This window comes from Gekko japonicus, unplaced genomic scaffold, assembly GCF_001447785.1.
Source record: "Gekko japonicus isolate JY-2015 unplaced genomic scaffold, Gekko_japonicus_V1.1 scaffold1699, whole genome shotgun sequence".
NCBI lineage: Eukaryota > Metazoa > Chordata > Lepidosauria > Squamata > Gekkonidae > Gekko > Gekko japonicus.
Window position 1 is genome coordinate 51,694 of NW_015172607.1, and position 21,695 is coordinate 73,388.

A 21,695-nucleotide genomic window follows, 5' to 3' on the forward strand; every position below is an offset into this window, starting at 1 on the left:
AGCTCGTGCTTTCGGAAGAGGGAAGGAATCCTCTGTAAGGCACCTTAAGCATGTCTGGGGTGTTCCGGAATCCCTCGGCCGAAAGTCCACTTGCGGCATTTTGCTTCTGCACCCCCTAGGAAAAATAATCCGCCGGACTTATGTTGGCGATATGAATGACCACAAATCTCTGCGGCTGTACAAAACTTCCCTGCTCATGGACACACAAAAAATGTATTTTGCGGCAAGATGTTCCCAAACTAGACCAACCCAGAATAGGTGGCTAAAGGAACCCAGCCTCTTAGCTAGTGGGACAGACAAGGCACCAAGGAGATAAGGAGCATCAGGCTGGGCCTGCTGGACCCTGGGAAGCCACAAACAACTTTGGTCTTTAGGAAAAAGGCACAGATGCTGCACTCTGCATTTAACCCAGTTTCTGTTAAATTCTACTGCCGTTTAATGTCAAAGTGATCTCTGTTTGAAAAGCAGAGAACCTGTACCAGGCCAACAGTACTGCAGCAACCAGAGTGAGACTGGGCTGTGTGGAGGGGTTTGAAATGAGACCCGTACCTGCAGCACGGGGCTGATACGAGGCATCAGAAAGCCACGCAGAATGGGGGGTTTGTTTGCTTCGCTCACAGTAAGTGAAGGACCTTACTACTGTCAGAAAGTCAAAAGAAGGCACGAGGGACTGTTTGGTCCTATGCTGGCTGGCGCCCCCTGCACAGAACCCTCTGACTGACTGGGACCGTTCCCCTGTAATGGCTCCAGGACAAGAGTTACACATGAGTAGCGAGGGAAAGGAAATGGAGGGGGGCTGGGGACGGGGGCCGTGGGGGCAGGAGTGGTTACATGGACTCGAATTCGTCGATACGCTGCTTGGTGTTGCCCTGCCGGATCTGGCGCAGCGTCTTGTACTTGTCGCGGCCCTGCCTCATGTTCTCCGCATGGAGCATGTCGTTGACCGTCTTCTTCGTTTCGTCCCGGGCGTTGGCCAGTTCAGATGTCAGAGCCTGTAGAAGGGGGGGGGGGGAAGGAGAGACAGGGCCCGTCAGTACGTTCCAGGCATAACTGAAAGCATGGGAGGGGTCATTCAGCTGATGACCTGGTGAACATTCCCTGACCAACTAGCCATGAGGACTAGGGCTGCTAGGGGAATCCTCGTCCCCTCCCCCGGGCTCTGATCAGTCAGGTGAAAGGGCTGTATGGGGAGGAGGCCTCAGCAGAGTCCACGCCCCCCCGCCCCCCCCTCGATTCACACTGCCAAGAGCGCCCCGCCCGCCCCCCCCCGCGTAGCGACGACTGTATCAGAGACTGGAGAAGACCAGCAGCTCAGTGGCAGACGGATCCTTTGCCTGCTGCCTTCTTCAGTCAGTCACATGGACCTTAAGCTTGTGATCGGCTTCTCCTGTTTGAATTTACTTTCGGATTTTGGTTCTAGACTAAGAATGGTAAGACAGCCTCTATTTATGGAGCTGATCTGACTTTGAGGAAGACAACCAGTGAAACGAGCTGAAACCTGGGCGCTTGTCAGTCAGAACTTCCACTGAGTTTTGGTGCAATTCTTAAATTGTTTTTATGTATTTTTATACTGTAACTTATATGCACTTTGTGCCTCGTGTGAGCCGCCCTGAGCCTGCTTGCGGGAAGGGCGGGGTATAAATGTAATGAAAATAAATAAATCTCGATTTGGAACTGTGCAGACGACGTTTTGTGTAAATTTATTTTGTCTGCATTCTGATCCAATAATTCTTTTTGCTCTCCACATTGTAGTATCTTGGGACAATTATTTGTACATTCATTCTGAATTAATTTTGTAATTTTTCTGACTTATAAATGCTTTATACAATTAATGGAACAAGTTATTAAATAAGAAGTTTGGAAATATTGTTTCAGATATATTTCAGTTGTGTGTTTATCAGCCTATAGTCATGGTGTTTTGTCTTGTTTGACCACTGTGTTTTCTTTTTTGTTAAGATATTTTTTTTCTGCAGACAATACCAAGATATAGAAGGGCATTTATGTTAGCACGGTAGAATGGTTGCTGTCTGCAGTTTTAATAGGAAGATACCAAAGAATACTGTTTTCTGATAGATTGTGTACCTACGGTTCAGATCAAATAAACTGTATCGACCATAGAATTACCCTGTATTTTCAGATTTAAGACCCAACTTAATTCTCCCAGTACTTGTGCTTTGACTCCCCGGATGAGAAAATTTCTTGGTTACTAAGAGGTGTAGAAAACCAAGTTACTGTGCAGGTGGCCAAATATTTGGCGCCAGTTATATATAGCATAGTGTCTTTAAAGAGCCACCTGCCCAGTTTGCGTTATCTGATTGTGTGCTCCTTTATATGACAACGGTTGAAAGAGCAGTAATTGAATGACCTCAGTTTCTGGAGGACTGGAGACACACACGGATGGAGTGAAAAATAATGTCACTGGGCTCTTTTTCACACAGTCCGTTAGTGCAGAGGGGACCCACGGGGACCAGTGCTCACAGCGCCGTTTCTTCCGCTAGAGAAGGCCGAGGCCAGACCCGCAGGCTTTGAGGCCTGGCTAGCTGACCAATCACTTCTAATGTCAGACTCTGTGAGGATCACGACAGAGGAGAACCCCCTCAGCTTCCGGAGTTCTGATACTCCCAATGCACTCTGCGAGGGAGGGGGATAGTGGGCTGCCACTGCTGAGGAAAGCCACATGCTGTGGGTCTGCGCCTGGGCCCAGGAGGAAGGCAGGTCTCTCCCGGCCCCCGGCCCCCCTCCAATCCCCCCTTACCTTCAAATGCTTCTGCACCCGTTCATTCTTCTCTGCCTCCGTAGTCCGTTGCTCCTCGCTGCGGTCCTTGGTGGAGGCGTGAGCCTTCAGCTCTGCACTGGCCTCGGCGGTGTTCTCGTCCTGCTCGTCATCGTGCTCGTTCTCGGACTGCATGGGCTCTGGGACGTGAGGGGTGCTCGTGGCCGTCTTCAGCTCCTCTTTGGTCTTCTCCAGGTCTTCCTGAACCATTTGAGCCTGCAAGGAGAGGACAGCATCCCATTAGCAAGCTAGTGACGCAAGGAAATTCTCATGAGGGGATCTGCCTTACTTCTTCCTTCAACGTTTATCACCAGAGGGGGAAGTCTAACGCTAAGGGTTGCCACCACATCAGAAGCCCTAAAATTCACGAGCACTTTCACTGGTTTTCCAGCGCTGTAACAGGTTGTGTGCCGAGCAACAAGTGCCTTTAAAGAGACAAGCAATGGTGGCAATCATGCAAAAAGCCAAATTACTGGAGACTCCTCAACTAAGCACAAGTGCGACACAAAACACCTGTAGAAGTATGGATCCTGGATCCTGACGGTTTTTCCACCAGTGCAAGAGGGAAGGGGGAGCCTTGCCCAGTTTGTTTCTTTACTGCAGCCCCATCCCACATATAATGACTCCCGGCATTTCCTCTTTAGGAGTTTTTCATCAGCAGGCAAGCTGGTAGGATCCACGTGGCCAGATCTGTGGATACTTAAAATTTGGAGACTGGAACTGTGAACTAACAAGATAAATATTTCTACAAACTGAAGGAAAGACCCAGGTTTACAAACAAATCTGAAATCTATCCAAAAAAAGTTTACATTTGGGGGTTACCTCCCCAAATAATGGAAGCAGCACCTTTAATAAACAAATGCCCCCTCAGTGGCTGTTGTTTGGCAACCACAACAGTACTGCCAGTACTGAATCCCTGGTTTCTGTCAGTAAAAGGCCGGGGGGAGGGGTCGAGCCCTTTTAGCTTTTGAGGGAGGAATTACTGGGGCCAGGCTGGGCAGCAGCCACCTGGCAATTGGCTACGTGACTTACACGACTTACCCGAGACTGGCTACTGTTCAACAGCAGCCGCCCCACGGAAGCCAGTTATGGTACAATGCTTAAAGCTGGTGGGTGGGGAGGACAGAAGGAAGTAAAAGGGGAGAGGCTGTGGGGGCTTTCAGGGACAGGAAAGAGGAAATAGTGGGGAAGGGGAAAATGAGATGCCCTCTGCAGTTCTTGCAGATCCCCTACTCTTTTAATTGTTATATCCTAATAGCTTCACTTGATGCAGCTCAGAACTGCTAATTAGAAGCATTTCATTTGCACTTCATTTTTACGTATTATGGGCAGCCACGGGTAGTATTTGAAACCACAGTGCCATCCAGTCAGAGGTCTAGAACAGAGCACACTGCCGTGCATACAATTGCATACAGAATACCAGGTTCTGATTTTTTTTTAAATGATAGGAAAAAGAAGAGGTGCTCAATCATAACATACTTCTACAGATACAACTTGGAGATCCATAACTGAAGCAAGGACCGCCCCCATCCACCTGGTGCTCACATTAGACCTTTGGAAGGATTGCCTGTCCGAAAATGCACATGCAGTAATAGTGGGAGCGTGAAGTTGGCACAGCCTTACACTATTCGCTTTAAGAGTTGAAAAAGGCAGGCTCCCTTTCCAAAACTGGCAGTTCTAGACCAAATGCATTTAGGTAGGAAAAATCAAATGCATAATTATAGGATGGGGGAGACTTGTCTTGGCAGCAGTATGTGCGAAGAGGATCCAGGAGTCTTAGTAGACCATACACCGAACATGAGACAGCAGTGTGATGTAGTAGCTAAAAAGGCAAATGCCATTTTGGGCTGTATCAAGAGAAATATAGTGCCCAGATCGTGCAAAGTGACGGTATCACTTTACTCTGCTCTGGTTAGACCTCACCTGGAGTATTGTGTTCAGTTTGGGGCACCACAATTTAAGAAGGATATAGACAAGCTGGAACATGTCCAGAGGAGAGCAACAAAGATGGTGAGGGGTCTGGAGACAAAGTCCTATGAGGAAAGGCTGAAGGAACTGGGTAAGTTTAGCCTGGAGAGGAGATGACTGAGAGGCGATATGATAACCATCTTCTAGAGGATGGTGTGGTTTTCTGTTGCCCCAGAAGGTCGGACCAGAACTAATGGGTTGAGATTAAATCAAAAGAGTTTTCAGTTACGAAGAACTTCTTGACAGAGCGGTCTCTCAGGGGAACAGGCTTCCCTGGGAGGTGGTGGTGGGCTCTCCTTCTTGGGAGTTTTTTAAGCAGAGGCTAGAGGGCCCCATCTGACAGCAGTGCGGATTCCGTGAACTTGGGTGGATCATGAGAGGGAGGGCAGGAAGGGTTGCCTCATCTTCTGGGCACAGAGCAGGGGTCACTGGAAGTGTGGGGAGAGGTAGTTGTGAATTTCCTGCATTGTGCAGGGGGTTGGACTAGATGACCCTGGAGGTCTCTTCCAACTCTAAGAATTTATGCTTCTATGAAATGCTGCCATAAGCAAGTGCTCTTTCTCACACATTTGTTCAGGATATTTCATTTTGCAGCATATTTACATGCGGGACTTCTGGCCTCCCTACCAAACACACTTATAACCCTGAGGAACTGGCTGGTTTGGACACGCAGGGCTGAAGAGTGAGCAGGACAGGAAGAGAGTCCACTTGTTTTGCTGTGGGCCCAGGCAAGATCTGATGGGCTGTCATTACACGGCACAAGGTAGCTGACAATTATGTGTATGAATGGTTAATGAGTGACAGGGGAAATCAGGGGAAAGTATAATTGCTATCACTGCTATAATTGTATTGTTACTGTAGGGCTATAGCTTTCAGACTGCAAGTTGTGTTCTGTTTTCCAAATTGTTGGCAGTGAATTCATTTTGCACAACAAGTGATTTGGCAGAATCTAGCACCTTGGTGGATTGGAAGAGAAATCAATCTTGGCCCAACCAAAGTTTGCAAGAAGAGCAGTTCAAATGAACTAAGAAGGGTTATCAGTTGCAGGTTTCTAAAGAGAGACAAAGGCTTCTTACCAAAACCCGTGACGTTTGAGGCCGTCTGCCCAGGACTCCATAATATCCACAGAGGGATCTGCCTGCTCAGGCCAGCTATTTCTACACATGTAAGGAACATGCAACTAAAAAGAAGATGAACTTGTCCTGGCAGGAGAGCACCGTATGCATTGGAAATCACGGACTGGGAAGCACCTGTGCCCAGGAGCACCGACCACCAGTTCTCACACCGGTCCTCCTCCTGCTCTGTGACTGACAGCTGCAGTCGTTTGGGAACCACCACACCACTGCTGCCACCATGCCGGAGAGGCCAGGCCTCTGGGGATGGCGAAGGGGAGGGAAGGGGGGAAACGGCCCACTCACTTTCTGCTGCCACTCCATCGCCTCGCTCTCTTTCTTCTGCCGGGCCACTTCCAGCTGCGAGATCCGGCCAGTGAGCTCTGCCATCTCAGCAGCCTGAAAAAGCAAAACAGTAGGTTGCTGGCAGTTAGAAGATTGTGCCCTTAAAAGCCCAGGTAACTCTTTTGGTTTTCTGTAGCCCTGCTGTAATCTCAGGTGGAACTGACACTATAAACGTATAGCAGTTTTAAAAACAGTTTGTCACATGCTTTGGGAAGAGCATCTTAGCAAAACAATTGAAAGTTCTGCTTGAGATTTCTAATGCAAGAGTTTTGTGTGTCCGTCCGCACCCCTCCCTGAACAACAGTTCCTAGGAGACATGCTTTGCAGCAGATGAAGGCAACATGTTTACCGAGTCCCGTCTGCCGTTCCCGTGGGTACCAACATAGCCACCTGCACCTCCTAGAGACAGAGGTTTCTTGGAATACAGGACACACACACCCCTCCTCCGCCACTGTTCTGGAAACACAATCCAGCATGCCATACCTGTCTAGGGCATCAGAGGTCACAAGGATATCCTCAAAGCTCAGTTCCCCTGCAAGTCTTACTCAGCATCCCATTCAGATGCTCTGCACCACGCTGCGATTCTCAAAGCCTAAGGAAAGCATCCAATGCCCTGGGAGCAGTGGCTCCTCCTATGCAAAGGATCTTGGACGATATGGCTGCCCATAACTGGCTTCCTTTGGGAGCTGCTGCCAGCCATGGCCACCGGGTTAATGTGGACTCTGCCTCACGCAGGCTGATGTGCTTTCTGCGCAGTGCCCACCACCACCACCACCACCACCACCACTTGTCTGAATTCCCCTGCCCGGGCCCTTAACCACCCAGCCCCAAATAAGATAAACTGGCATCTATTCTAATTCCCCTCCTTGGCCCTTGATTTCGTGCTCCTCGGGGTTAATTCCCTAGACTTGTCTCTGGCTTCTGTCCTTCTGGAAGTGCCCTGGGCAGAACCCTCCGTGGCGGAGAAGGCCGGCATACCAGCTGTTCCTGGGTCTTCTTCTGATCATGTGACGCCTTCAGCAAGGCCTCCTTGGCCTCCTCGGCGTCCTGCCGCTCTTTTGCTAGCTTCTCTGCTTCCTCCTGAGCTCGTTTCCTTTCCTGCTCCAGCTCAAGCGCTCTGCGGGTCTGCTCCTCCAGTTCTAAAGGGAGAAAGTGAGCGTGGCAGCCCTCCGCACTCCCCAGGCAGAGGCGCAGCACCCCACCCAGCCCTCCTGGCCCAAGACGCATGCGGTGGCCTGTCCCCACAGCACCCGCGCAGGAGAGCCCTCTGGCGGTGCCATCGCTGGGGGACTCTGCCCCATACCTAGCTGAGCTCTCTTGGTTTGCTCCTCGATCTGCCGCAGCCGCTCCATCAGCTCTTCCTTCTCACGCTCAATCTTCTCCTTCTCCTTCTCCGCCAGTTCCCTCTTTTTCTTCTCATTCTCCAGCAAGGCTCTGAGGGGCGGGGTGGGGGCGGGGGGGACACAGACACCACAGACAGTTATCTGGCTGACAAGAACCCGTGGGCCCCTTCAGACAACCTCCCCACTGACCTGGGTCCCTCCCGCCGAAGTCTTTTACTCGTGGCCGGTTGCAGTCACCATTGGCTGCACCTTCTGCTGGGCATGTTTCTTTTATTTTGCCGGGTTCAAAGGGTGCCAGAATCGCACCCACGCTCACCGAAGGGGGAAGGCATCCGAGCGTCTCTGGAAAACCCCGCCCCTCCCTGTGGCCAACTCTGGGGTGGGAACAGGGCCTCTCAGAGAGCGCGTGTGTGTGTGCTGCTCACGCCTGGAACTCCACCACACCCGGGCCCCTTCTGACCTGGGCGGCAGTCAGGCTGTCCAGGCATCCTTACCCCGCCCCCCTTCCCGGATGTCACCCCTGCTCCCGTCTTGGGAATGGGGGGGGATCTTTCAATGCCTCCGCCTCCTCCTCCGAGGGTCATCCAAAAACAAATTGGCTTCATTGCTCTGGGCACACTGGTGAAACCTGGCACTGTTTGGAGGTCCTTACACAAAAGGGGCTCCCTGTTAGGGAGGGGAGCCCTTTCCAGCTGCCTGGAAACTACCCTCCTCCTCCGCCACGCCCGCCCCACCCAGGTGCCTCTGCAGACGCTCATTCTCAAGGTTCCCGACGCAGGCACACGGGCTGGGATTTGCACTGAATTTGTTGCCCCAGCCCGGATGGCCCAGGGTCACCTGGTCTCGATAGGTCTCGGAAGCTAGCAAGCAGGGCCATTTGTACTCAGATGGGAGAGCACCGAGGCAGTCCAGGGTCGCTGTGCAGAGACAAGCAACAGTCACGACTCTGGGGCGGGAACGGGGCCTCTCAGAGAGCGCATGTGTGTGTGCTGCTCACGCCTGGGACTCCACCACACCCGGGCACCTTCTGACCTGGGCGGCAGTCAGGCTGTCCAGGCATCCTTACCCCGCCCCCCCTTCCCGGATGTCACCCCTGCTCCCGTCTTGGGAATGGGGGGGGATCTTTCAATGCCTCCGCCTCCTCCTCCGAGGGTCATCCAAAAACAAATTGGCTTCATTGCTCTGGGCACACTGGTGAAACCTGGCACTGTTTGGAGGTCCTTACACAAAAGGGGCTCCCTGTTAGGGAGGGGAGCCCTTTCCAGCTGCCTGGAAACTACCCTCCTCCTCCGCCACGCCCGCCCCACCCAGGTGCCTCTGCAGACGCTCATTCTCAAGGTTCCCGACGCAGGCACACGGGCTGGGATTTGCACTGAATTTGTTGCCCCAGTCCGGATGGCCCAGGGTCACCTGGTCTCGATAGGTCTCGGAAGCTAGCAAGCAGGGCCATTTGTACTCAGATGGGAGAGCACCGAGGCAGTCCAGGGTCGCTGTGCAGAGACAAGCAACGGCAGGCCACTGCTGAGCATCTCCTGCCTTGAAAACCCCATGGAGGGGTTGCCACAGGTCGGCAGCGACCCAATGGCACCTTCCGCCACCGTGCTAACAACTGAACAGCCACTTTCCTTGCAGGATCACTTTGAGAAGGGTGATGGGACCCACGCTCCCACTCTCCTCCTCCGAAAGAAGGGCTGCGAGTAGCAGATCCCACTTTCCGCATGGCTGGCTGAAACCCAGGGGGACCTCCGGGCAGCTGGATGGGGGCAGCCAGTCCCTCCCCACCTGACGCCCTTCGGCTGCGGAACGTCGGGCGCCTTTAGTCCCACCGCCAACCGCCAGTCACACCACCGGCCCCCTGTACCAGCCCTGAGCACATCCCGTACAGTTCCTCTTGGGGGAAATTCACCCACCTCTCCATCTGCTTTTGATGCTTCTCCTCCCGGGCTTGGGCCTTCATCTGCTGCACTTCGATGGTATCTGGCTTGCGTCTGCGCATGTAGAGCTCATGGTTCCCCATGCACAGAGCCAGGACACGCTTGTTAATCCTTAGCCGTGGGGCATAGAAGACAAAGTCCTTTGCAGAAACAAAGGAAGGGAAGTACAGGATTAGGATTATTAATGCACTCACACACTTTCCCTTCTTTTGCAGAAGGGCTGAATGCCAAGGTTGATCCCCCCCCCCTTCCATTTAACTTGTTCACACCGGGAAGGCCAACAGGCCTCCAGCAATCTTTGGCTTAGAAGAGAGACCAGAAAGCTGCAAAACTGGAGAGTTAAGTCTGAAGCTGAACTCTCTCAAGGTGACCAACAAGAAAACTCTTTCCAAGCTAGCGCCACACAGCTGCTCAGACACTCTGAAAGCTGCTTGCAGAACAAACATCCATACAGTCCAGACAGCACAGCCAGATAAATCCCGATTAAAACAGCAGATCAAACAGCCAGGTTGGAGAGCTTTTTTTGGTCAGTGGATTTCCACCGGTCACCAAAAGGCACAGTTGGCTGGGGGCATCATGGAGCATGCAGGACTTGGGCCCTGACCGCCACCACGACGGAAGAGGTGCTGGCCTTCCTCCACGGCCCCAAGGGAACAGGGAGCCTCTGTGGCCCTGGCTCCCCCCCCCCGGGCAAGGGCTTTAGAGGAGGAGGAGCCCCTCATCTGCAGCCGGGCTCAGAGGCTACGTGCCCAGCAGCGGAGCCGAGACAGGAAGTTCTGCTCGTGGTGGCTCCAAGTGGCCCTCAAAGGCAAGCCCAGGCCATCCAAAATGCAGTGTTGCTAAAGATGGATGGGAAAGGGGGAATCCCAATGAACAGCAGCCATGGCTACACCACCTGGTACTGGGGGGAAAGGGTGGATAAACCCATGGCTCCAAGCACAGGGTTCACCCCTGCACGCTAGGCAAATAACACTCATCGTCAGAACAAATACGGACCTTTGCGGGCCTGGGATTTCAGCCTTCCAGAACGAAATGCCCCCTAGTGGGGAGACCCAACTATTCGGCAAGTGACAGGACAGCACTCGGGCTTTTGTGCAATAACAGACTGACAAGCAAAGTGGAGCCCCTTTAGCCACAGGGCGGTTTTTATGGAAGGAAGCTGAACACACTCAGAAAAAGGGGGAAACGTTGAGTGCAACAGTGGAGTTTTCTGGCTGATGAATGGCGTGAGGCACCACAAGTGGGCGATTCTACAAATGGATGATAGTTCGAAATGCCCTTTCCCCTCCTCCGGCCAGCTCTGCAGTCAGTCCTTGATGCTCTCGTGTGGTGCCAAACCTCCTGTGACCGCAGAGTTCCTCCAGCTGAGCAGCACCCCTCTTGGGCTGACAGCCTGTAGCACAGTGGCGGGAGAGACGGGCTGGGGCCCAAGAGGAGGCCCGGGTTCAAAGACGCATCCTGCGCTGGAGCTCCTGGGGTGGCCCCGGGCCCGTCGTTCTCCCCCCCCGGCCCAGCCCAGAGGGGTCCCCCCCCCGAGCCCGTGGGCACCGGAGGAGTCCTGGCACAGCACGGTGGGCACAGCACGGCACAAAGTGGCAGCCACAGAAGGTGGGCCCAGCCAGGCAAGGGCAGCCACAGCTCGCCCTCAGTCACCCAGCGATGGTCCTTGCACTGTGGCGGCAGCTGCTGCCAAAATAAAAACTAAAAAATCTGCCCAGCCAATCCAATCTCCATGGGCAAAAAGAAGCCCTCCCCCAGCCCAGCCCACTCTCCAAAAACAACTGGGCGGCACCAGAAAAAGGTTTTGGTGGACCCCACGGGCCCACACTGGGGACCCCCGGCCAGTCCTACACTGCAGGGTTGCTGCGACTAACGTGAGGGGGAAGGGAGGCTCACGGGCCCTGTTCTGAGCGGAAAGGCAAGACAAGAATGCAGGTGGTTTTGGCCAGCAAAATGGGAAGAGGGTTAACTGTAAGGTAGAAAGGAAGTCTTACTGGTGCTTTCTTGTCAATTGGCTTGATAACAAACTTCTTATCATTGAATGAAATATTTCTGATCTCACTCCAAGGGAATCCAATTTTGGGAGTTAACCTGCAAAAAGTGAAGATGAAAGAGAAGCACAGTCCTGTATCTTGGAGGAAGGATCCAGTTCCCGACTCACGAGCCTGAATCAGGAGTCTTGGAAAGGAGTCAGGGCGAAGGGACTGGTCAGAATTGGCCGTGGGAGGAGGCCCGGTGCTTTGTCTCGGGTCTGAAGAAGGACAGCAGAGGAGTGGCATCGTCTGCTCCCCCCCCCCACCCCGGCGTGGCATGTGAGCCACAACACCTCAATGGAATCTCCATGTTCCGAATCAGCGCCAGTTTCGCTACATGCATTGCGGGAGCAAGGAGAGAGCATGCCAGGGACTGGGGGTGCACCACAGGAGGAGGCCGTTTCCTCCAGGCCCTGCCTGTGAGCCTCCAGGGGCCAGGCCTCATCGGGAACAGGGTGCTGGACGAGAGAGAGAGAGAGGCGGTCTGCCGCAGCAGGCCTCTTTCTCTGCAGATACGAGGCAGCCAAGGCTGCTCTGGTTACCTGTCATTCTGCTCGTAAATGTTGAGTCCGAGGGCATCTACTCCCAGCCAAAGTTCAGAGCCCTTCTTGTTCTTAATACTGAAGTAATTCACACCATACATTTCCAGATCTTGTGCAATTTTCAGATATTCCAAGATAGCATCTTCCCTAAAGCACACACACACACATATACACATAGAAAGAATTTACATTTCATGTTTCTGTAGGATTCATAAATAACAACAGAACACAATACGGAGATAATGCCGCCAATGGCGTACTGCAGCAATGCCGTGGGGACTGCAGGGAGCGCAGGCTGCACACTCAAGAGAGCGATGAAAAGGCAGCTGTGGTGACTGCCGTGAGGCGGAGCTGCAGCTGGTTCCACCCAAGGAAAAGGGACAGCAGGCTGAGCTTGCATGGCTACCCTGAGCGCAGCCGCTGAACCCCCACACAGCTGTGGTCCGGAGGCAGAGCTTGAGCAAGGAAACATGACCTGCATCCACGCGGGAGTGAAACAGCGTCACAGTGTGACTTCAGAAGCTTGCAGCGCTCTGATAGTCTTCTGGCTTACCTGAGCATTCCCCGATGTTCTTCATGCCACACCTGGATCCTCTCTTCCCACTGATCTTTACTGAGTTTGTGTTGTTCCAAAACTCTGGGAAACAAAGGAAAGAAAAATAAGTCGGGAGCAGAGCTGCTTCCAAATAGAATCAAAGCATCGTAAGAGTTGGAGGGGACCTCCAGAGTCCTCTAGTCCAACCCCCTGCAATAGTCACAAATACCTCCCCCTCCACACACACCCCAGTGACCCCTGCTCTTTGCCCAGAAGGGTGGAGGGGGGGAGGAGAAACCTCCTCCAGGATCCCTGGCCAAGCACACGGGGGACTGGTGTAGATTTTTGTAAAAAACCTCCACAGAGATTCACTCCCCATAAGTGGCATCTTGAGTGAAACCGCCCTCACCTACAATGCCATTCTTGCGCTCCGGACTGTCTTCCCTCTTGCCACATGTTTCAAGGTCTTACCTCCCCACCAATGTTCCCTCTAAGCTGTGGAGTCTTGTGAGCAAAAATTCTACTCTGTGAGCTACTGGCATTAGAGTTGTGAGTGAGCAATTTCACTATGGCATAAATTAGTTTGCTCTGGAGCCGTCCTTCGGTGTCCTCTGAGAAAGGAAGTCTCCCCCCCCCCGGCCACACTTGCACCTGCTCCTTCTCCTGCTGCCTCACTTCCTGGGAACCCCCCAAGGGCGATGGGGGCACCGCAGGGCTCTCCTGCAGGACGCTGCGGCTGAGGAAGTTCCGTTTGGCAACCAGACTGCAGGGGAACGTCATGCTCACAGGGTGCAACTGAGCTGTTCATTCCACAAAGCCAAAACATACTCAAGCAGCAGCCTCTGAGGCAAAATGGGGAGAGTTTTGGCCATCTCAGCTGCTCTGCACACAGTAGGGGTTGCTGACTGCCCGCTTCCCAGCTTGTGGAGAAACAACTGCACCGGGCAGGAGGCCCCCTTGGCAAGGCATGCATCCATATCCTGCTGTTCTCCCCAGTTGGGACTCAAAATGGCTTTTAGAACATCATTCTCCCCACTGCCTTTTCTCATCACAACAACCCTGTGAGGCAGGCCAGGCTGAGAGACTGTGACAGCCCCAAGGTCACCCAGCCAGCACCCACGGCAGGAGTGGGCATTTGAACCTGGGTTGCCCAGGGTCCTAGTCCACCCCTCTATCCGCTACACCCCACTGGCTCTTTGGCCCGGGACATACCCCAGAGGCCAGAAAGTATCCCATTCATGGAACGTCACTAAAATCTCCGCAACGCCTTTGCTGTTCTTCATTCACAAGCAGGATTCAAGCAGCAGAAGCCAGAGTCTAGTGATGTGCCACACGCCACCTACCCCCCCCCCCCCCCACCCACACCCCCCCACACAACCACCCAGAAGGGTGCCAGGTGGGACGTACCTCTGGGGCAACAGTTTGTCACCACTCAGGTAGCCGGGGTTATGCGCGTCTTTATTGAAGTCCCCGTATTTGGACTGGACGGCATAGGAGGCCAGGAGGACGGCGGTCTCGGGGGGGCAGTAGATGTCGTCATTCAGGATGGCCTCCTTCACTTGGAGGAAGAAGAGGCGCTGCGTGATGTCTTGAATCAGCTCCTCTGCCACGTCCTCCGGGTAGAACTTGGCCCGGAATTTGAAGAGCAGGGGACTCTCCTTCCGGACATCCTGTGCCGTCACCTGCAGAGAATCGGAAGCAGGACTGACTTCAGAAGGCCAGCCCAGCCCAAGAGGATGCGCAATGCAGCTGCAAAGAATTGTGGGCACAGGTGCCCTGGGTACATTCACAGTCCTCCTGCTTCATGACCAGTGTTCCTGGCCCTCTGCGGCCTCTTCTTCCTAGAGTGATATTATTAGACACCCACAACGGCCTGAACTCCCTAGACAAAGTCTGTGTGCTTTTTACCAAACTCTCCCTCCCCGGGAAGGTGGACTTCATCCTCTCCTTCCTGCCCTCGGCCGCCCAGGATTAGCCCTTGCCCATTCAGGTGGGAAAGTGTGGCAAAGGGGGACTGACTCTGATAAACCTCTCCTCCCAAAGAGTTCGGGGGGCTGCTGTGGATGGGGATGGGTGCCCCCCTTGAGAAGCTCAGGCCCGCAGAGGCAGCGGTTGGATCAGGAAGCCCTGTGGGCACGCCGAGGACCAGTTCAGCATTCCCAGTGTGAAAGCGCTCTGTGCTGCTTTCTTGCTGGCCTTCCCTTGGTCTGGGCCATCGTCTTCTTTGACAGAGCGCAGTCTGCTGTCCTTGTGAGAGCGCCTGGCCTAAAGCCGACCTCCGTTGCAGCAGCGCTCCAGGCCTGCAGGCAGAGGCCCATGTGTCCTGCCCCTCTGTGCCTTCATTCCTTCATGACACGAAGTGTGGCCAGGGGGATCAAGGGTGTGTGTGTGTGTGGGGGGATACACCAGGCTCCCTCTGGTTAAACCCCCAAAGCTGTGGACTGCAGTACCTGGTCTGCTCCAAGGGTTAAGAGGGGCAGGAGGAACAGTGGTCTGTGGGGGGTTGGGGGGGGGAGTAGAGAACTGTCTGCTGCTCTGGAAGGGGCGACATCGCAGGTTCCCCTCACCATCTACACACACACACACACACACAGAGCATCTATGACAGTACCCCAGGGACCTTACTGTGGAAGCACACGTAAACAGAAATGTGGAGATGGGGGGGCGGGGGGATGGGAAGAGGCCAAGGCCATTTCCGCCTGAGAGCAGGGTCCTCATTCAGGTAAAGCAGGCATCAGAAACTGGATGTGGGCAGCCAATTTCTCTGGAGCACCAACTCTTATTGCACATCTCTCTGCCAGCACTTCTGGGATGATGCTGCTGCTGCTGCTGCTATGCCGCAGGGCTTGGGGGGAGGAAGGCAGAGGGCTACAGGGGGGGGGAGGGGGGGCGGGAGCTTACACGGGTGTTGAGTTGAAGGGCTGCTTGAGAAAGGCAGGCTCCCTCCTGTTTGGGAAGGCGACAGAGAGACAGTACAAAGAACAAGCATCAATACCTTTTTGTTCAGTTTAAGCCATGTTGAGAAGCCCTTTGTGTCCTGGTACTGAAGTCCAAAGAACCAAACTTCTCGCAGGCCAATGGTCTTCACAACCTGTCGGGGAAGTCAGAAACCAGCACGTTGGCGCCTGTCACAGGGCTCTGGCGCCATGCCCACCATGGCCAAGGGAAGAGTTACCCTCCCCGGGGGGGGGGGAGTGGCGGCCACGGCAGCTTAGCAAGAGGAACCCCTCTTCCGTCTGAGAGAGGGAAGACCCCTACGACCAGCCACGGCAGCAGGGCCACAGGGCTTGTTCTCCCGTTCCTTCAGTGACTCTGCAAGGGGTGTCAAGCAAAGAGCCCAGCCCCCTCAGTGTGGCCTCTGCCCCTCCCGACCCCCAAAAACTCCACACAAGGAGGCACCACGGTTCATGTCAAATCAAGATGAAATGAGTGCCTGGGGTGAAAAGCGGTATGTACGACCCTGAACTTCAATGGGGGTTAATGTAAAGATCAGCATTTAGGTAGAAAAAAAAATCAAATGCATAATTATAGGTTGGGGGAGACTTGCCTTGGCAGTAGTAGTATGTGCAAAAAGGATCCAGGGGTCTTGGAAGATGAAACACTGAACATGAGTCAGCAGTGTGATGTGGTAGCTAAAAAGGCAAATGCCATTTTGGGCTGTATCAACAGAAGTATAGTGATGGTACCACTTTACTTTGCTCTGGTTAGACCCTCACCTAGAGTATTGGGTTCAGTTCTGGGCACCACAACTTAAGAAGGATATAGGCAAGCTGGAACATGTCCAGAGGAGGGCAACAAAGATGGGGAGAAGTCTGGAGACCAAGTCCTATAAGGAAGGGTTGAGGGAACTGGGTATGTTTAGCCTGGAGAGGAGATGACGGAGAGGTGATATGAGAACCATCTTCGAGTTCTTGAAGGGCTGTCAGATAGAGGATGGTGCGGAGTTGTTTTCTGTTGCCCCAGAAGGTCGGACCAGAACCAACGGGTTGAGATTAAATCAAGTGTTTTTGACTAAACATTAGAAAGGCAGATCATGAGAGGGAGGGCAGGGAGGGTTGCCTCAGTGCTTAGTTCTCGTGGCCCTTTCTTACATGCCCAGGGAAACGCTGATTGCCACTTTGGGGTCAGGAAGCCATTTTTCTCCAGGCCAGCTTGGCCAGGGATCCTGGAGGTATTTTGGTCATCTTCTGGGCATGGAGCAGGGGTCACTGGGGGTGTGGAGGGGGAGGTATTTGTGGATTTCCTGCCTTCTGCAGAAGGTTGGAGGAGATGACCCTGGAGGTCCCTTCCAGCTCCCTGATTCTGGGATTCACTGCAGCTGGGCGGGGCATGTGGCCCTGGATCTGGCACCTTCCATTTATAGGAACAGAAATGCATCACGGTTGTGAACCTCCAGCTGGTGGCTGGAGATCTCCCAAGTCAGGGCAGAGACAAACGTAGGTGGCTTTGCCCTTGCCTGCCTCTGCATAGCAACCCTGGATTTCCTTGGTGGTCTCCCCTCCAAGGACTAACCAAGGCCGGCCCTGCTTAGCTTACGAGATGCCGTGAAACTGGGCTAGCCTTGGACCACCCATGACAGCATAGCGCACTTCAAAGCAAACCCTGCCCCAAGTGCATAAGTGAAAGGATATCATAAAGGTAAAGGTTTCCCTTGCTCGAAAGCCAGTCAAATCCGACTCTAGGGGGCAGTGCTCATCTCCATTTCCAAGCTGAAGAGCCAGCACTGTCCGAAGATGTTTCCATGGTCATGTGGCTGGCATGGCTAAATGCCGAGCCGCACGGAACGCTGTTCCCTTCTCACCAAAGCGGTACCCATTTATCTACTTGCAATTTCTTGCTTTCGAACTGCTAGGTTGGCAGGAGCTGGAACTAGAGACGGGAGCTCACTCCGTCACGCAGCACTCGGGTCTCGAACTGCCAAACTACAGATATCAACACACCTGCAAATTCCTCTGACTGCAGACTCAGGAAAATTAACATTCACAGATAAAAAGTTGGACTTCTTCACAGAGATACCATTTTAATTGCAGGTTCCTTCAAGACTTCTAGTCCGCTGAGTTTCTCACCTGTCCACAAACAGAAGGCCAGGATACCAGACCCTCGGCCACTCCCACAGAAATACTGCTTTTACTACCAGAAAAACTGAGTAGGAACCTTTTCAGCAACACCTGGTTTATTTATTTGTTTGTTTGTAACCCACCCTTCGCACTAAGACTCAAGGTGGTTTTTACATGGTATAAAACATTGTAATCAAATAGCATGAGAAATCTAATAAGCAATGCAATAAGACTAGTATTACAAAAATTAGGAACAAGGCAGAAAAATATCAGAGCTGATCTATCAAGTGATGCAGAAAATGGAATTGTGGAAGTAGATACAATGTAGTAAAAGTGGGATAACAGAGGCAACAGCCAGCCATCCTGTGGCCCACACAGCGGCACCGGCCAGGAGTTCACAAAAGGGCCCTCCTGAATCGTTCTGTCATCCTGTTGCTCGACTCCTTTTACAGAAGTAAAATTTCTATGGGTTGAAATAGGGGGGCCAAAAGGAAACTTAACACTGGGAGTTTGTTATCGCCCACCAGATCAAAAGATAGAGGAGGAGTATAAAATGATGAATGAATTAAAGATAGCAGCTAGACAAAAACACTGTGTCGTAATAGGTGATTTTAACTACCCACACATTGATTGGGTCAATATGTGTTCTAGTCGGGAAAAAGAGACTGAGTTTCTAGACACTCTAAATGACTGTGCTATGGAGCAGATGGTCACGGAACCAACCAGGGGAGAGGCAATCCTTGATTTGGTCCTAAGTAACACTCAAGACCTGGTGAGAGATGTAAAAGAGATTGCCCCGCTTGGGAACAGTGATCATAATGTTGTTGAGTTCAACATTTGTACAAATAGAGAATTGGCCAAAAAGACTCACACAACCACTTTTAACTTTAAAAGGGGTAACTTCTCTGATATGAGGGGACATATGGGGAGGAAACTGAAAGGAAAAGTAGAAAGGGTCAAAAACATTGGGGAAGCTTGGAAACTATTTAAAACTACGATCCTAGAAGCTAAAAAAAAAAAATATTCCGCAGGTTAGGAAAGGCACAAACAGGTATAGGAAAAAGCCTGCATGGTTAACAAACAAAGTAATGGAAGCTGTAAAAGGTAAAAAGGATTCCTTTAAGCAGTGGAAAGCGAGTCACAGTGAGGCTGATAAAACGGACCACAGGCTATGGCAAATAAAATGCAAGTCTGAGGTCAGGCAGGCAAAAAGGGAATATGAGGAGCATATAGCAAAAAACGTAAAAACCAACAATAAAACTTTCTTCAAATACATTAGGAGCAGGAAACCAGCCAGGGAGGCAGTGGGGCCCTTGGATGACCAAGGGGTAAAAGGATTACTGAAGGATGATAGGGAAATGGCTGAGAAGCTAAATGCATTTTTTGCCTCTGTCTTCACTGTGGAAGATGAGAAGTGCTTGCCCACTCCAGAACTGCTGATTTTGGGAGGGGTGTTGAAAGACCTGAGTCAGATTGTGGTGATGAGAGAGGAGGTCCTAAAACTGATAGACAACTTAAAAACTGATAAATCACCAGGCCCAGATGGCATACATCCAGGAAGTGGCAGCGGCTACAAGCATGGATGGCTTCAAAAGGGAATTAGATAAGCATATGGAGCAGAGGTCCATCAGTGGTTATTAGCCACAAGTTATAGATAGGGGCTCTGGGGCAAGTGATGCTCTGTCTTCTTGGTGCTTGGGAGGGGGGGTGTCAACAGTGGGAGGACTTCTAATGTCCTGGCCCCACTGGTGAACCTCCTGATGGCACCTGGTATTTCTGGCCACTGTGTGATACAGAGTGTTGGACTGGATGGGCCTTTGGCCTGATCCAACATTGGCATCTCTTATGTTCTTATGTTCTTTGGCCTCATCCAACATTGGCCTCATCCTCTTATGAAGTGCCCTCCTGAACAATTCTGTTTTGTGTCATTTGTGGAATGACCAGCAGGCCATTTCACAAGGTGGGGGTTACAATAAGGAATGTACAGGTAAGGGCCGTTGTTGATCCTGCCCATTTGCAGCGTGGCACCTGCCGAAGATCCTGTTCAGAGGAGCTAAGCTGTCACGGCAGCACACAGGGAGAGAGGAGGCCCTGCAGGTGGGACAGACCAAGGCCATGAAGGCAGCCTGACCCTGGTGAACAACGGGCAGCCAATGGGTGTAAATGTGCATAATGCGTGCCATGTGCATGCTCTGCCTAGATCCCCACAGAGAGAGAGAGAGTCTAGGGGGAAGCCATGCTGGTCAGAAGCAACAGAACGAAGTTTGGGTCCAGTGGCACCTTGAAGACCAACAGAGTTTAATTCTGGGTATGAGCTTTCATGTGAAAGATCTACAGCATGCACATAAAAGCTTATGCCCAGAATTACACTTTGTTGGTCTTCAACGGGCCACTGAACGTTTGTTAAGATCCCCACAGTAACTGCACTGGGGGGCATTCTGTCCCTACTGGAGTGTCCTAGTTGACCAGGGGCAGACCCACGTAGAATGCATTACAATAGCCAAGACCTATACGGCCCAGGCTGGGGCTGCGGTGGCTCAAGTGTAAAGGTAAAGGTAAAGGTTTCCCTTGCTCGAAAGCCAGTCAAATCCGAACTTTTACTCTTGAAAGCTTTATAACCCCCAAATTTTGTTGGTCTTTAAGGTGCTACTTGACTCAAATCTAGCTATGCTAAGACTATATGTTTCCCCTCAAAAGTATACTGAACAACAAGCAAAATGTTTTTCTTAGGTAAAGGTTCCCTTGCTCGAAAGCCAGTCGAATCCGACTCTAGGGTTGCGGTGCTCATCTCCGTTTCAAAGCCGAAGAGCCAGCGCTGTCCGAAGATGTTTCCGTGGTCATGTGGCCGGCATGACTAAACACCGAGGCGCACGGAACGCTGTTACCTTCCCACCGAAGTGGTACCTATTTATCTACTTACAATTTCTTGCTTTCGAACTGCTAGGTTGGCAGGAGCTGGAACTAGAGACAGGAGCTCACTCCGTCATGCGGCACACTTGGGTCTCAAACTGCTGAACTACCGACCTTCCACAGCCTGCAGTTCAGCGTCTTAACCACTTGAGCCACCGCAGCTCAATTGTGCATCCAGAGTCATTTCAGTTTGCTCCGGAGAGTCTGGTCACCACAAGAATCCAGTAGCACCTCAGAGACGGACAGAAGAATGTCTGTGCACCAAAATGACCTTCCTGCCATCAGCCATACCCGAGTGGGTGCTTGAAAGCAGGGGGTGCTGGGCCTCCCGGACTGCTTGTGGGGGCCAATTTGGGTCCCTCCTCCGGCAGAGCCTTGTTTCATGTATTTCCACTTCATAGGGAGGAAGGAGCAATAATCCAGCTCATTTCAGTGCTACCTTCAGGAATTGAGTAAAATTCTGCTGGCGCCCTTGGAATTCCCAGGGAAATGTACAGCTGACGGAAAGGCCACAGAAAATTCTCAAAAAGGATTTTGTACATTCCCTGTTGAGTTGGGCGGGATGGCAAATCGGCCTAGCACTAACGGTCAGCTGCTGCCAGCTGGAAAAATCCCAGCGCCTGTGTGGAGCTCTGACTGAGATTTCATTGCATTCAGAGGGGCACAAACCCCCGGGGGGGGGGGGGGGGACTGGATTGAGCGGCGGTGCTGGGAGAGCCTGCGTGCTTTCTCGTGCAACAATGGGAATTCTCTCAGTCTGCACTGGGATCTTTTATCAAAGATAGCCTCACAAGCTTAATTTTTTTTTTAATGCTTTGAAATCTGGCATTTCACTCTGGGCTTGTGTCCAGTAGCCGACCTGTGCATCCCTCCCTGACTCACACGCCCAGAAGCCAGGAGGTCTTTGTGACCTTAGGAGCAGTCTGGGCCAAGGGAGGAGCCCCCTTCCCAGCCCATCGGAACTACGAAGATGGCGACCCCCCCCCTTCCTCCCCCCAGAGGCAGCCCATAAGTCTGGGAGTTCAGGAGGTGGAGCTGCCAGGAGCAACCAACCAGCGCCCTGGTCAGGCTGCAGCACGAAAGGGCCTTTATTGCACACAGCCAGGCTGGCGCACCAAAGCAGCCCCACAGCAAGCCAAGATG

The 21,695-nt window shown here is 52.4% G+C and overlaps 1 protein-coding gene across 1 annotated transcript in view; it reads right to left on the bottom strand.

The window, feature by feature from the left end:
* Nucleotides 1–8: 8 nt before the first annotated feature.
* Nucleotides 9–21,695, bottom strand: part of MSN (moesin) — a 72,217-nt gene continuing 50,530 nt past the window's right edge. Inside the window, exons 3-13 of the mRNA XM_015421622.1 lie at nt 15,581–15,676; nt 13,993–14,267; nt 12,604–12,687; nt 12,051–12,197; nt 11,470–11,566; nt 9,452–9,615; nt 7,502–7,632; nt 7,177–7,337; nt 6,160–6,252; nt 2,756–2,989; nt 9–992 (exon numbers count right to left, since the gene is read on the bottom strand). Of these exons, the coding sequence (XP_015277108.1) occupies nt 828–992; nt 2,756–2,989; nt 6,160–6,252; nt 7,177–7,337; nt 7,502–7,632; nt 9,452–9,615; nt 11,470–11,566; nt 12,051–12,197; nt 12,604–12,687; nt 13,993–14,267; nt 15,581–15,676 (1,647 nt within the window). The 3' untranslated portion in view covers nt 9–827. The remainder of the gene's footprint in view (nt 993–2,755; nt 2,990–6,159; nt 6,253–7,176; nt 7,338–7,501; nt 7,633–9,451; nt 9,616–11,469; nt 11,567–12,050; nt 12,198–12,603; nt 12,688–13,992; nt 14,268–15,580; nt 15,677–21,695) is intronic.